Raw genomic sequence first — 16448 nt, 5'->3', positions numbered from 1 at the left:
ATTGCCGGTGCGGTACGTGCTCGCGCTTAGGCAAATCGCATTTCGCGCTATTCATTTACCCGCGGGGGAATCGAATGGCACGGGCGCGAAACGTGCCCGCGGGTCGCGCACCTCTCGCTCGTTGCACACCGCGTTAGGACGCGTTAGGATCCGAATTTTTGCACGAAACCGAAACGTTTGGTGTGACTTTATACGCGATATAGGCTCTCTAGTCGAATGCGAGACCAACTGGCACTTCCAGGACCGGCGGGATTTTTTTTTTTTTTTTTTGCGACACTTTCTCTAGTCGATAAGCGCTGTCTCATTATAAGCAGGAAATGACGCTCGACATATTCGACGAGAGGAGAAAAGGAGCAGAAAACGGGGGAAAAAGGGAACCGGGTTGAGTGGCGCATATCAAGTGGTGGCGATTTTACCTGTCCCACGAAATCGTGTCTTAACGCGCCTGTCGTATAATAATATTTGTATATGCCGCGTTTTAAGCGAGCGAGACGAGATCCGGGACCGGAAAACGCAATGGCGATGTAATGATTTCGCCGTCTCGCGAAATCATGATCGAGAACTAGTTTACATAGGAGCCCTAGTTAGCGAACGAAATAGAGACTGACCAACAGGCACAATTACAGGTTATCTCGATCGACAGAACCTCGTCTTACGGAGACGCGCGAAGGCAGACATCGTTTCTGAGATTGCGCTTTCGAACTTTGATACTTCGAAGTCATGCCCGCGGATCCGCATATCAAGAAATGCATATCGGAAGGATTGAGCGACTGGTTTCTCGGAACTGGTCAGCTTTATCTAAATCTTACGATTGACAATAAGTTAAGTGGTTAATATAACTTAAGTGGCTAATATGTGGGTATTCTTAATGACAAAAATATGAAACGAAGTGTCCTACCTTCAACCTTAATTGAAAACGTTTATTCCTTTTTTCTTGATTCTCTACTCATTTTTTAGCGTAATATGTGAGATACAGCAATTTGATCTCTATATATATATATATGTATGTATAAAATGATACGTAAATGAAACGTTATCTGAAACTTTGATTCAAGATTTAAATGTAGAAAAATATTGATCTTCTGAGATTTAGCAGAGAACGCGAATGTTTAAGGTTTAATCAAGGACTTATCGGATTGCAAGATGACATTCGAGTTGATCAATGGAGCTAAAATTAGCATTATTAACGTTGTGTACGACGCTCAGTCAATACTGGTCGCGAAAAATGCGATCTACCCACGCGAAGTAAATACGATCGTGCATTCGCGCACGCACGCACGCACGCACGCCTGGTTGTCGTAGAATCAGAGCCGGGCCTCGGCTGATCGATCGAACGAACGAATAAACGGGATCGACCGATCGATCGATCGATCCGTGGAAAGGGAGTACGCCCCCGTGCGCTTTCTATTAATAGAACGTCGGTTATTAGCCGCTGCCCACGTCGTGTTCATGTTGATTTTCAGCAAAGTGCCAAGCACATAACTATGCGAGAGAGCAGCTTGCAAATTCGTACATAGGATCTCTTAAATATTTCTCTTAATTTTATAATAGAGATTAATTTTAATAGAGATTTTAATCAGGTTTTTTTTTTTATCAATTTTTACATTACATCAATGAAGCAAGATTTTTGTCCTGAAATTGACAAAGTGATGTACGACAGCGAATATCATCGTGGTGGCTTATGGTGTAATATTTTCTTACCAGAAAATTTCTTGCGGAGAGAGATTATTGTTGTCGCTTAAACTTCTTGTTCTCGGCGATGAGATATATTCGCGACGCGAATAAAAGTCTTCGGGTTTATGCGCATGAGACTACTTGCGACAGCTGATCGCAGGTGTTGGGAATTTCATACATCGCCGCCAACGTAGTCGTATCGTATTTACGATGTTGTTCAAAGTGTGCAAGGCATGTGAAACCTATTCCGATTCTTAGTATCGCCAGTCCTCTCTATCTGTCATTTTCATATCGATACTCTCGCGGAGAGAAATTCTTTCTTTTTTTCTTACGATTAAATAAATTTTGTCATCTAGAATCTACAAGAGCATTGAATTGATAATAGGACTTTTTTTTACATTTTCTTTTTACACATGTTATTTATGTATAATTCTAATTTTTAAGCTTCTACTTCTTCTTTAATTTAGATTTGAAAGGCATAAGATTTTTTTCATTCTATACAAATTAATATATGCTTCTTTTGCTTTTTTTTTTTCATTTAAACTGTATGTGTCTATTACTTAGATTTCTTAAACTGAAAGTTTTTATTAATAAAATCTTATAAACTTATAAACTTTACTTTTCTTATTCTTATAAACTTTAAAATTACAATTGAAATAATTTTAATTAGTATTTTATTTATATGAATTTTAACTATTGGTTTATTTATTGAATATTCAGAAAAATCTATTGATTGAAAAATATAACTCATATTTTTACAACTAAATTATTTTTTATAATTCAATTTTATATTAAAAAAATTATCCTATTTATTTCTTCTATACTACTTTATTTCCTTTTTTTTCATTATTTTATTTCCCTATTTGATACTGATTTCTTCCATCTCTTACTCCTTTAATATAACTATATTCAAATACATATACAATTTAATTTATCATTAATTTTTTTATATAATTTTCTACTTTTTCATATTTCACAATATTTATTTAACCTTAATTAAAATAAAAAAATTAGGATATTAGTTAATTTTGATAACATTTAAATTGCATTTAAAAATCGAATAAAATAACTAGACTCGAGAAAAAAATCAATATATTAATAAAGCTTTATCTCTATGGGATGGCTCAGTTATTTTTCATTATTTGTTTACACTTGTCTCTCTTCGGAGAGATCTTTTCGGCTGACGAAACAATTTCACCGCATTCTTTACGTCGTCGATTCGGAAAGGATCGTGCGAATGATTTTTGTCGTGTCGTATTGCAGCCACGCGCGGCCGCGCCGTGACAAATCGTTACCGGGAGATTTATCTTGTAGCAAATAAGCGGCCTTATTTATAGGGCCGTGTCGATCGACGTGTCTGCCGGTGCAGGTTGTCGCGAGAGATCGAGCGCAGCGGCCTACCGTTACGCCTACGGAACCTGATTTTCGGCTCGTCGCGTCGCGTTTTTGCATGCCGCTGCACATGTCGTCCTTTTATTATTCAACGCGAAACGCGAACATTACTACTACACTTGGAGACGTAGAAATCTGCGATAACGGGCTACGTACTTTCGAATATGCGCGTCGCCGAGGTTGTCGAATAATCGACGATGTGAGGATTGAATATTTATAAGGTAACGCCGACCATGGTGACCATAGCGATCGAGCGCCATGTTCTCTACTGTCAATAAAGTCGAGATATATTGATATTTTCTTTTTCTAGAGAGTCGCGTAAAATTTATATCGCCCCGGATTTGCACGCGCTTGTCTATAGTTGAAATGTGTGTTTCCGTACACTCTTAAAATTTGTGCAAATTACACGCTTTTATGTGTCTCTTATAACGTATATTACCGTAAGTTCCTCTCTATTTCTTCGATAGATCACGATGTCCACGCACATTAATTCTTTCTTTCTTCGAAATCCATCTCTTCCGAGTTGCCAAATTAAGACGAGGTAAAAAGGCGGCAATTTCTGCCGATTCGCAAAAGAAAAAGAAAAAAAAAAAAGGACGCGAGCACAACGGAGTTAACAGAGACGTTACTTCGTCACGACGCGAACGTAATAATTACAGGTTACAGATTTTTCGTGCACGCGTTTCCGAGGCGGTCCGGGAAGATTGAGAGTGGATGGCGAAGCGGGACCGAGGGGGACAGGGCACAGGGATGGAAAGTGGAGAATGTCACGAGCGGCGCCAACGTGTCCTGCGTATATACGCAATAGCTCTCGCTTGTCCGCCGACAGCCCCGTCGATCGTATATCTCCACTTACACGCGCAGAATGCCCGTGTATTTATATAATGCACGCATGAAAATTACGAGCGTGAAATATTACGATTTAGCTCGATTGCGTTGATCAATTGTGATACTACTGAGGTATTATTCGCCCCGCGGATCGAAACTATAGGCTTTATGCATGGCGTGAAGCCGTATAGTCAAAGGGCAAGAAGCTTAAAGCATCGAGTAAAAGTGTTCGTCTGAACGATCTTTGATAGATCTCATAATAGATAGATCTCTAGCTTCCTAGGAGTCACTTTTATACATGAAGAAAACATAAAGCGATGTTCCCGTATAGAAACTTTCTCAACAAGATTAAGATATTCTTGCCTCTTGCGTGCTTATAATTTCGCAACCTGTTTTTTGCGACAAAGTATTTGCGACATATGGAGTATTTTAGTAAAAAAAAAATTGTGAGCGGCTAAGATTATGAAAATAAAAAAAATTTACAAAATTCTTTCTGTTCTAATGAAACACTTTTTTTTTTTTTTTTTTTTTTTTTATTGAAATAGGTATTTTCTTTATTATTAAGATCAACATACATCATTCGTTTTCATATGGCATTCCGCGATTTTCCGCTCTACAATCTCAATAGAGATAATGCTCTTTTTACTACAACTCTTTCGCTCGAAATCGATTTGTAGCAGCGTACCGAGCTTAATTATCCTTTCGTTAGTCACGAGGAATTGCAGACTATTGCAGATTGCAATTGCATCGCGCTAGAAAGAATAAAACTTTATTGCGCGAAGGAATGCCAACGGCCGTCCTCGTTTAATGATAAACGATCACATCCGTATTCGAAAGTTATTCTACTTATTAGAGCGACGCTAGAAAAGCGCACATATCATTTAACTTTTTCCATTGTCTTTTCGGAGTAGAGATCGCTCCGGAGAGAGATTCACGGTGGTGGAAGGCATTGTCCCGATGTCCACTTTTTCTTCCTCTCGAGAAACAGTCAAGTATACATCGGCGCCAAACGACTTCCAAGCAGGAGGGGGTACAGAAAATCGAGGGCACGTAGAACGAAGAGGACGGATAACGACGAGTCTCGGTTATCGTTGTGATGCCGTTCACGTTTACGACGCGGCAAAATCGTAGATTCCGATTCGGGATCACGAGCGATGAGCGCGGGGACGCGCGCCTCTCGTTCTTGCCTCTCGCTCGAGTCGTCTCGACTCTCTATGTATAAAAAAAAAAAAAAAAATATGGCGAATAGAATTTATTATTCCACGCGGCGTATACTAGCCCGACGACGCGTCACGATCCACGAAGAAAATCATCGAGCCGCGCCGCGCCGCGCCGCGTCGCGTCGGGTGTACCTTCGTGTTTCGCCGACGTGTTTCGCATCGCGAGAGATCTCGTCTCAGATGCTGTTGTTAACTCCTTCACGAGGAAGAGGAGGAGACACGATCTCCTGTCCGCGAGCCCTCTGCAAATATTGAACGTTTGCGAGTGGTAGGATTACCGTACCTGGACCCGCGAGCGAGTTCTCCAGCTGATCTGGATTTGTCTAATTTCGTACTTGTCCTTCGGCCTAAAGAGAGCAGATTTGCGTAAGAACGAGAGCAATTCGATATTATACTGCACATTATTCTTCTCCTCCCCCCCCTCCTCCGAAGCTCTTAGAAATGAAACAAGATAATGGCAAGGACTATAATAAATACTTTTTCTCGTCAAGAAGAAAATAACGAAGCTCTCGATAAGCGGATCACTACGACATGTTATACATATTTTATATGTTTTCCAGATTTATAATATTTATAAAAAAAAATAATAAAGAATAATAAAAAAGAATAGAATAATAAAAATAAATCTCAAACCGTATATACTTCTCACAATGATCTTCCCGTAACGTTAGTAAATTTCGCTGTCGTCGGTTGCGGTTGACATGCAATTTCAAAGTAATATTTAATAAGATGTTGTATATAAAAATACCTTTATGTGTTAAAGTGTATCTCATGAAATATTCCCTGAAATTATATTTCGAAAGTTACAGTTATATTTAGTGCTGATATAAACGCGTTCCTCCCCCCCCCCTCCCTTCTCCCGTGTATACGATTAAATCTCCCCCCGTACACCTGTATAAAATGTATTCCCGGGTAGCGTAATATATCGCCGAATATTTCACGGGAATTTTAATGCACGCGATCTCTCGCGCGAACCCGAGATCCCGAGGAGTGCGGTGAACCACTCGCTGGATACCACTGATAACGCTCGCCCGATTTAGCAGCTGAAAGCTCCTCTTCGTTCGCGCTCGGGTCGTTCGATCCAATGAGAATATCGTATCCTATTCTGTGCGCGCGAGACCCGTTGGCATGTGTAGTCCGTGGGCCGCAATGCGTGCCAGCCCACGGATTTCGTTGGCCGCGTTAGATTTATCGCCGGAGCAGGCCTTCGCCTGGCTTCGACGATTCCGCAGGAAGGAAGGAAAAAAATCGAACTGGCACGCGAGTAACGCGAGCGTGGGAAAACCGAAAGAGACAGAGATCCTCTCGGAAACCTCTTCCGAGTCGAGCACGCTCTCCCAAGGCTCTCGGGACGATGTATTACCGAATCGGAGAATGATGGAGATTAAATGCAAATATATATATAAGTCGAGAGACCGCGGTTGTAATTGCATATTTATTCATGTAAGAAAGAGATTGTTACGCGAAATGTCTGCGTTTGCGTAAAATGTAGACAGATAAAATCCACTCAGAATCCAACTCGCCCTTCAGTCCCATTCCCCTCGTCGTGTGGCTGCGCGCTTTTCTAGCTCGTTCCCTCCGGCACGTTCCCTTCAATCGCGCTCGCTGTATAGCGCATGCAGGCGAATACAAGTGCACATGCGGGCATGTATGCATACGTGCGCGCGTGCGCGCGTGAATGCGTGCGTGCGTGCGTGCGTGCGTGCACTCGCTCTTACCGTAGCGTTTAGCCGTTTGTCCTGAACGCGACACGACGAACGCGAGTCCACTCGCTCGCTCGGCGCCACAATTTGCATTCCTACTTAATTCCCGTGTGCACCAACCATGACGTCACTGGGTCTCGAAGTTTATCGAGCGGTCTCTCGCTGCTGACAGGTAATAGAGAAGCGTATCGATGGATCAGCATATCGTCGAGAGAGAGAGAGAGAGAGAGAGAGAGAGAGAGCTTACCTTTCCCGAACTGCACGATGAAAGAAAAGAGGTTTACAAACGCATGCAGCAACATAGACATCTGGCCCTGTCGCAAATAATTACGTTTATCGCTGAGTCGCCTTTCTAGCCCCGTCCTAGGACGATATTTCTAAGGTGACATATCGCCGGCGACTTATCTTCCTCGCCGAACGTTGGTTAATTCCGTGTCATCGATAATCGCGATTTCGCATTCTTCGCTCGTAGAAATCTTATGGGAAATCTTATAAGTATTGGACTTGGCATTCTTTCTTATATACGCCAAACAAATCTGCAGTTTAACATCTGCAGTTTTTTGGAAGAATGTGCGTTTTTGATCAACAGCTTTAATAATCTGCAAGCTTGAATTAATATCTAATTTTAATCAAAGTCTTGGTCGATCGTATCGATCTTTTAATAATAAGCCTTTGGAGCCTTGGCCGCAATTTTACTATTTAAAATATATGGTATAATAATTAATAATACGTTGTCTTTCCGCTACGTTTCCACGTATTGATCACATAATTTTCACTCATCACGCAATTTCTATTAATATGAATTAGTAATCATCGTCATTACGTGTAAGTAATCGTTTCACGATGTAATATCATGTATGATTAATCATAGATTTATTCTCAGAAAAGCATTACACGGATTAAGTACTCATCCCTTCGGTACGTCGTTTTATCGATTGTTTCGATTTGAGGAATATCGCGAAAGAGTGAAAGTACATTAATTAACGCGAACCGTAATGTAAATTAAGTCGCCGCGACGTGACGAGAGCGTTCTATTGGAGATTCTATTGGAATTGGCGTTACTAGGCGGTCTTGGATTGCATCGATATTTTTTCTTAACGAACGAGTTAAAAGTGGAAACCGCTTTATTCGTATCCGGTTATTTATCGCGTAATATTTCGAGCGTTCCGCACACTTACAGGTTCGCGGGCGATTTTTATCGCGGCGGTGTATACGTCGGTAATTAGCATTTCGTCGAATCGGGTTGAGATTTATGCGACAGACTGGTCCACAGCATCCTTAACTTGTATCGCATGTGTGCACGTTGGAAAGTACACGAGTTAAATTAACCCGATTTCGAATCGCCGGATACACGCTGACTGAGTACCACCTTTTATAGTTTACACAAGCTCTCAACGCAACAAATAGATGTAGACATTTTAATTTTTAAATAATTAATAGAAAACAAAAGACGGTGTGCAATATTTACAAAGTTCAAATTGCTAAGATAAAAATTAAATATATTTCGCAGTGATTTCGTGTTTGCATCCCAGTATTTGCATTGTAGTATTTTCATTGCAATATCTTTTAGTGAATAAAATTCAATTAGTTCAATCGGTTTATTACATGATTTAAATTGCGTAACACGAATTAAATATTCCACGATAGAGTGGGATTCTTTTGGTGGAGGCTTTCAAATGGGACGATGGGACAACGGGATTGACGTGACGAGGGCGAAACGAGGGCACGAGGGAAAATCGATTCGACAAACGCGCCTGAACTTAATCGTCGCGGGAGCGCGCATGTCTATTCTCGCGCCGCAATAATGAGCCAATTATTATGAGACAACGAGCCGCAAACTGCCACTCGGAGAGTTTTCTCGAGGCGCGAGGCGCGAATTACGGTCGCGCAATAAGGAGGATCCGCGTACGGTGCGGCACAATGGCGCGGTCATCATCACATTCGTTTACACAACGAGAAAGGGGGGGAGAGGCGAAAGGGGATATTTGTCCACTGAGCAGGAAGTAATCTGTTTCAATGTGGCCACTCGGCCAATAAACAACGTTTACGTTGTACGGAACGTTACCTACTTACGACTCACTTGTTCGTGGGACGACGACGGAGTGACGACGAAAATTCTTTCTTTCGTAATCGAGCGGATCGAGTTAGGCAAATTTTCGCGTTTGAACGAAAAGCAAATCTGCATTTTTTTTACAATAAGAATATTTCGACTGAAATTTTACGCATTTTGCATCACGACCTGTAGTACATATAAGTTTTAGACTTTTTTTTTACCTCGCGAAAAAAGAAATATTACGTATGTCGTAATTTCAATTTCTCCTTCACGTTGATTAATTTTGCAGTTTTGTTGCTCCTCTTTTCACGAAGATAACATAACTGTTTCGCGGAACGGCTGATTGCACGTCGTTTATTTTGTAAAGCAGTGCAACTCAAACGTTTGCGAATCTTGGCCGAGGTAGACGCACGAGGATCGTTTATACCTACCATCACATTTAAATGCATTTATATATTGCAAAACCCGACGTGCGCCACTCTTGGAATAAACGGCGCGTATGACAATACCGGCTCTCGTATCTCGTTACGTTCCCGCGATCGAGGTGTTTCAACGTGTCATGCGACGACAGTAACATCGGGTTCGCTTTACTGCCCGCCTACTTTGCACGCGGGCCCATGTTCTAACAAGAAAATATGAAAGACGTTGATTGACGCCCGTAAAACTCCGGTGCGATATCCAGCCGCGCCGTTGCCGTAAAATTGGGTCTCGCGCGAGTCCCGTTGCACGTGATACAGCAGCGAGATACAAAATTGATCGCGCGATACGCCGCATTCGAGATAAAAAATCTGGAAGGAAAGCCACGCACGCGGTGATTAAACGCTCGATGAACTCTGAAAATGATTCCATTCCTGAAAGGAGCAAGAAGACCATTTTAAATCATATCACGAATATATTCGAGAGAATGATCTCCGCGTGATCGTGTTGTGATCTTTAATAAAAAATTAATTAGCCGGTGATAATTACTGACATCACGTAACACATATTTCCCTGTTGAAATAAAAAATTGTTTTCCGACTGTGGAAGAATGTGATTCTGCGGACGTAACTTTGTCTTATCGAAACGGAGACTTATCTCTCCCGTTCGACTTCGAGAGACTCCGGTTTCTTTTTCAGGTGGCATAATTCACTCGTCTGTCGCGCCCGACGGCCTTGTGGTGTCGTGTCTCGCCCGAGAAATAGCGATATCCCTTCGGCTTGAGTGCTTGAAGTGCCCTGGTCCATGCATACGCGATTAGGTTTTACCGTTGCCGCACGTAGGCTGCCGATACAAATAGACTGCGATCCGACGGGATACGTGCCGTGTCGGCTTATTAATTGGCATTCACGACCAGCGCCCTGCCCGCACTCGTGTACCCCACTTAAATAATAATTACCTGCTCGAACTATCACGCGTTGCCGCGACGCGGGCGCCCACGTAGGCGCCGTTTATGCTTCGTTGCGAGTTCCGTCGCCGCCGTCGCCGGTCTCGCGCGGCCGGTGCAAGGAAGGAAAGGACTTGTAAATGTGAATCGAGATACAGAATATATATATATATATATGCTCCAGGATTCTTCTCTCGGTTGATTAAAGACAGAGTTAAAAACATGAGGAATTAAGTTACAAGAATATATGGCTAAATAATATAAACTTTACTTGGCTGTAAATGAGCTTCCCCGATAATATCTTGACCCGAGTATCTATTATATGTGTGTGTATATATATAATATAGTCAAAGTTGAGTATCGAATGGTCGATGTTCAAATCAAATTTCCGAAGAGCCTCTTGGTGAAAGGAAGCGCGAGACATTCGCCTGTATTGCAGACGCGCTCAACAAGATCTCGTGCGGTGCGGCAGATCGAGACTGTTAACCTAGCGGCTGAATGGGATTGATAGAGAAGTCCAATGAATGCCGCGGGACACGGTCCCCTGGAGCATCGAGCAGAATGCAGAATGCAACGGACGATTTTATGCATGTGTCCCGGGACTACAGTACATTCGACTGCAAGTCGCGGCACGGCAATCATGAATAAATTAAATTTATCGATTTGACAAAAGGTCTATGTATGTCGAGCACTGAGCGCGCAATTATCGAGCCGGTCTAATGAAGAAGTGCAGACGAGCACACTTTTGTATGAGGCACACTTGAGGTGTGCGTGCGAAAGCGATGTCCCTTTAAGAACGTACTTCTTCATCTTACTCGCGACGCTAGAAAGTGGGAAGGATCGTTGAAAGTGAGCGAATAAATTTTTACAGGAAATTTCCCTCCTATATCACTTGAAATTGATACGATAACACCACCGAACAGTTATAATCGCTAAATAAATAATTTCGTAAATATGCATAACGTTTCAGAACACTCTGGAACGTTCATACTCTCTTTAAAATTCGCACAAATTTGCATTTTGATTTTAACATCCTGCGACTGGAGTCGACTTTTAATACGGCATATATATATATATATATATGTTTTGCATGTGATAACATTCCTCCTACTTCCAAAGTCTATCCTTTTCCGTCATAGCGGAATAGCGGAATCGCACGCTACTTCCATTTACATGTATCGCGATCGTCACCGGAGCGAAGAAAAAGAAGGCGCGCGCGGCCGCCTGCGTCGCTACTTAAAAGGGACATAGGCGAGTATCGAGTTATCCACTGGTCTTATCTGCGGTGGCTTCGACCACACAGTTCAGACTTCCTGTTTGATCGTCGTTCTCCTTATCGAGAAGAGACAGGCGCGAACCATATCTCCGCGCGTTATTATTTATAAGCCGACGATAATTTATTTATCAAGCTTCTCGAAGCGATCTGTTGATCGTTATCTTCCGGCGGTCTTCTCGCGCGTACGCAAACGCGAATTTTACTTCCGCTTTCATCAACACCCGGCTAATGATGGATAAAAATTCGCAACATATGAACCAATTACAATTCTGAAGCTCTGATTGCACTGTGACAAAGTTCAACAGTTGTTTCAAAACACAACTGAAATAAACCAAATATAAAATTCTAAAAACTCAAAGTAAAATATAAATGTAAAAATTAAAATAATATCACGTTACTTATTACGTGAAAAAAAATGTCGTAAAATATTATTATTATTATATTAGATCGAAAATCCGTGAGTGCACAAAAGGAATGTTCGATTATGTTGGAGGAGAACGCGCCGAGCGATCTCCCGCGTACTCGGTGGCGATACGCCATACGCACTCGCGTACGTATGCGTGAGTACACGTCGCATTGAAGTCAAGTGGGGCTGCCGTGGAATGTCGTCCGAGGAGTTTTCGAGGGCTCCTCGAAGCCGCTGTCAAACCCGAGTACGCCTTCGTGACTGCTACGCGAGTGCCTCGAGATCGGCCGCGAAGAGAGACGCCGTAACGCTCCGCGGAAATGAAACGCAGCGGCGAGTGACGCTGCCCTCGAGGTTTTTTTATCTCGAGGCACCGGGCACCTCGTCACGTCACCTTTTGCAAGCGGACGCATTCCTCCGAAGGTAGCCGCACGTTTGTTTCACGGGAAACCATCAACTTTCCGATCGGCTCTCCGTAGGAGACATCCTCAGACGGCTGCCGTCTGCTCATAAATCATTAATCTTGCAATTCCCGCGTCAGTTTATAGCCTGACTCATGAGGAGATTTTTTTTTCTCTCTTCGTTTGCATCTTTTTACAAGAAGGTTCGTAAAGACCTAGTCTCGCGAAGTATTATTAAATTATAGATCTATATATATTATTGCATCTCTCCTGATACTAAGGTAATTTTGTAAATATTGAAATTTTAAAAACTACATTAAAAAAAATTTAATTTATTTATCGAAGACTCTTGTTCTGTTATTTAGTAAATTGCATCAATGATATACATTTACATATGTTCTACAATCAATTTTTTTTTTATCAATGGTTGGAATTTATTATCGCACGCATTTAATATGGAAAATTTTTCTCAATATGGGACACTATGTCGAATACTAATAACTTGTAGACATTCATTTAGAAATGTAGAACATGTATGTTACATGTTTATTAACGGATAATGAGAGTGGCATAATCAATTCAATAACTCGTGTCATTAAAGAACTCATGAATATCGGCAATGAGACACAATCACGCAGATATTTTCGAAGAGAACATCATTGAATGAGATTAGATCTAAATGGCTTACGGCGATCTCATTGAATGTGATATGTATCGTATAAAGAAAGCTATCGTCGTCATTCGTCGCTATCGCTGTCGCTCGTCACGGATTCTTCCTCGATTTAAAATTGAGATACGCGTTATATATCGCCAACAACATTCCCCTATTACCGGTTGCTACGCGACTTTCAATGAGACGTTCCAGTAATTCTTTAATGAAACCCATCTAAGGTTACACTGATTCTCCAGGTCAGGAAGCCCATTTATAAGTCCAATAAAATGGCATAAATTTTTCCGTCCATTTGAAATGCTGCGGTCTTGATTTTTTTTCAGAGATGCGGAATTAATTTAGTTTACAAACGCAAGAAAAAAAAATCTCCGCTTGAAAGATATTACCGGCAAGTGATGTCGCGAAGCGACGAATGGAGACAGCCACGAACGAGCGGAGATGGCCAGTGGTTAAACCTTAATGGTTTAATAGTCCGGATTTCATATGGGACACTCATGCTTAATGACACATGGCGAGCACACCGATGAAAATGTAAATAAAGCGTGTCTTTTCAGGGATAATTTGTACCGCTTGACTCTGACGTCGCTGACGGACCTGGAGCACGCCTCCTGGTCCGCGCCGGAGGACAAGGTCAATACCTGTCAGAATAAGGGCCAGAGTGTCGAGGACTGTCATAATTACATCAAGGTGCTCCTCAGCAACGGCAAGAGTCTCTTCACCTGCGGCACTTACGCATTCAGCCCGTGGTGCACGTGGCGAGAGGTACGTCCTTCGAAAGTAGGTTCTGTCCGATCGGGCCCGGGCGCATGAAATCTCCATAATTACGGGTCCTAAATGCCTTTTCCCTTTTATCTCATCGCGAATCGTCGCGGCTTGTCGATCCGATACTTCAATGAGCAGTTTTTTAACGCTGTCATTAGCTGGATGTAACGCTCGATTCGAAACGACGACGACGAGACGATTGTCGTTCAGACATAGTGCAGTCTCTCATTGCAGATCGAGAATATAACAACCGTGACCAGTGAGATGTCGGGCGTGGCCATGTGCCCGTACTCACCGCACACAAATGTCACGGCCCTTCTCTCGAGGGGTCCTTCCGGTGGGCTCTTCGCCGGCGCGTCGACGGATTTTTCCGGAGCTGATTCCACGATCTACAGAACACTGGCCTCGCCGAATCTCAGGACTCAGCAATACGATTCTAAGTGAGTTTGCAGGAAGACAGGTGTATATCAGCGAGCAGCTTCCAGCTGATCTCGAAAAATGTATCGTCAATTTTCCTTGGTCCCTACCCCTTTTATTTTATCTCTATGAAACTCTTACGAAATTCTTTTCAGTTATATCGACAGACGAACGAGATTAATTTTATCGTAATAAAATGCGTTGTAAAATTGTCGGTCTTGCTTATCGCGTCGCGTCGATATTTATCGCGGCGGAGTCCCGTTTCTCTCTAAGTTTGCGCTTTCCTTTCAGGTGGCTGAACGACCCGCAGTTCGTCGGCAGCTTCGAGACCGAGGATCACGTGTACTTTCTATTTCGCGAATCCGCCGTGGAATACATCAACTGCGGCAAGGTAAGATCGATGCCGTGGAATAATCCGCCGTGACACGCGCGCGTCTTCCATATATATATATATATATATATATATATATATATATATATGCGGGACACGCGAGGAGCCATTCGCGCGATTAGCGATCTCGTCTCTTCTGTGACTTGCGTCAGCCGTATAATTAACCGTTTACGATGTTACTCGAAACGAACGAACGCGTCGCGTCGCGGATCTTCCTCTCTCACGCGGCAGAAAAATCATCATCCCCGACATGATCTTAGTTCGCGCGATGTTTATCATTTTCTCAACCTATCGCCGCTGAAATTGCCGCCTAGGGACAGCTCTAATGAAACACTCTGCATCCGGCTGCGCGCGATCATACCTCGATCACGATTGAGCGCGAGGTTGAACCTCGCTGCAACGTGCTAGATTGATTCACTCGACGCCGCGTCTCGAACATTAAAAGTCAGCGAGATATTTGAAAATGCCAGGAAACGTCCTCCGTTTATCTTTTAATTTTTTTTTTTATCAAACGAATGAATGTTAGTTTGCACTCTTTGGCACTCTTGAAACTCGTACGTGTTCGTTAATGCCGAATACGTACGTTACGATGTATGGTTGCAGAAAATATACTCGAGGATAGCAAGGGTTTGTAAGAACGACCGAGGTGGTGGAGAGACGTGGTACATGGTGAAAGACGTGTGGACGACTTTCAGCAAAGCTCGTTTAAATTGTTCTCTACCTGGCGAATTCCCATTCTACTACGATGAGATCCAAGGCGCGGCTTATCATCCGGAAGAGGGAACGATTTATGCGACCTTCACGACTCCAATGTGAGTACCCCAGTTTAGCGATCCGATTAATTCGAAGGCGCATTAATTATCGTCTGTGTTTATGTCTGTGCACAATCCCACAAGGTGGACGCAGGAGACGGTAAATGACAAATTGATTAATGCGATATGCGACGCAGATTTTATTTCGTTGACTTAGATTGATTTATGCATCAAGCTCAGTCAACATTATACGTTATACTTATGAAAGAGAGATTTGAAGCGATATTGCTTAACCTTAATTAAGCAATCAGATATTTAACATAGTCGAAATATTGGCAGTTTTATTTATATTCTATCTGGCTCATTAGGTTCCCTTGGCATGTTTACGTGGAAATTTATACCGTTGAACGATTTATACGATTTAATAGCCAAAGTTATTCGGACTTCATAATTTGCTAACATTATATCAGGCACGATTCCTCTTAACGTTCTTTATTGCGTTGATTGAACGGAATGCCTTTTCGGATACGGAAGCCGCGGTCACTCTGGCGAAGAAACCGGCATTAAATGGAATCCTTTTTTTTTTCCCATCATCGCAGTAACGGCATCGCGGGCTCGGCGATCTGTGCGTTCGACATGTCGGCCGTCGCCGCGAGTTTTAACGGGCCTTTCAAGCATCAGGAAAACGCGGGCGCCGCCTGGGAAAGACGACCGATCACCCATCGTCATCATCAAAGCTGCGGACCTCTATCCAGCACCAATCCGCAGCAGGTCATTGACAGTCAGTGGTACCAGCTGATGGACGACGCGGTGCAGAGCACGATGCTGGAACCGCTGCACACCGCGACTCTCGAGCGGTTCACTCACATCGCTGTGGACGTTACTCCGACCAAGCTCCATCGCAGCGTGACCGTTCTCTACGTCGCCACGGCGACCGGTCTGATCAAGAAGATCTCTGTCCTGCCTAGAACGCAGGAGACCTGCATCGTCGAAGTTTGGGGACCCTTGCCCTCGCCACCGCTGACGTTGCAATTCCTCAAAGACACACAGAGTCTCTATGTCGGCATGGAAAGTGGCCTCTTGCGGTAAGAACAATGTCTCTCATCAAGTGATTGCAAAATTTTATCAGACGTTGTAAAC

The 16448-nt window shown here is 42.9% G+C and overlaps 1 protein-coding gene across 1 annotated transcript in view; it reads left to right on the top strand.

The window, feature by feature from the left end:
* Sema5c (Semaphorin 5c) overlaps nucleotides 1–16448 on the top strand; it is an 87045-nt gene that overhangs the window by 65922 nt on the left and 4675 nt on the right. Inside the window, exons 4-8 of the mRNA XM_011648332.2 lie at nucleotides 13541–13748; nucleotides 13983–14188; nucleotides 14457–14556; nucleotides 15160–15368; nucleotides 15908–16393. Of these exons, the coding sequence (XP_011646634.2) occupies nucleotides 13541–13748; nucleotides 13983–14188; nucleotides 14457–14556; nucleotides 15160–15368; nucleotides 15908–16393 (1209 nt within the window). The remainder of the gene's footprint in view (nucleotides 1–13540; nucleotides 13749–13982; nucleotides 14189–14456; nucleotides 14557–15159; nucleotides 15369–15907; nucleotides 16394–16448) is intronic.

Source organism: Pogonomyrmex barbatus, unplaced genomic scaffold (genome assembly GCF_055798465.1).
Source record: "Pogonomyrmex barbatus isolate J1 unplaced genomic scaffold, ASM5579846v1 scaffold1, whole genome shotgun sequence".
Classification (NCBI taxonomy): domain Eukaryota; kingdom Metazoa; phylum Arthropoda; class Insecta; order Hymenoptera; family Formicidae; genus Pogonomyrmex; species Pogonomyrmex barbatus.
Note: the sequence above shows the minus strand (reverse complement) of the source record. Positions and strands in the feature narration are given on the sequence as shown.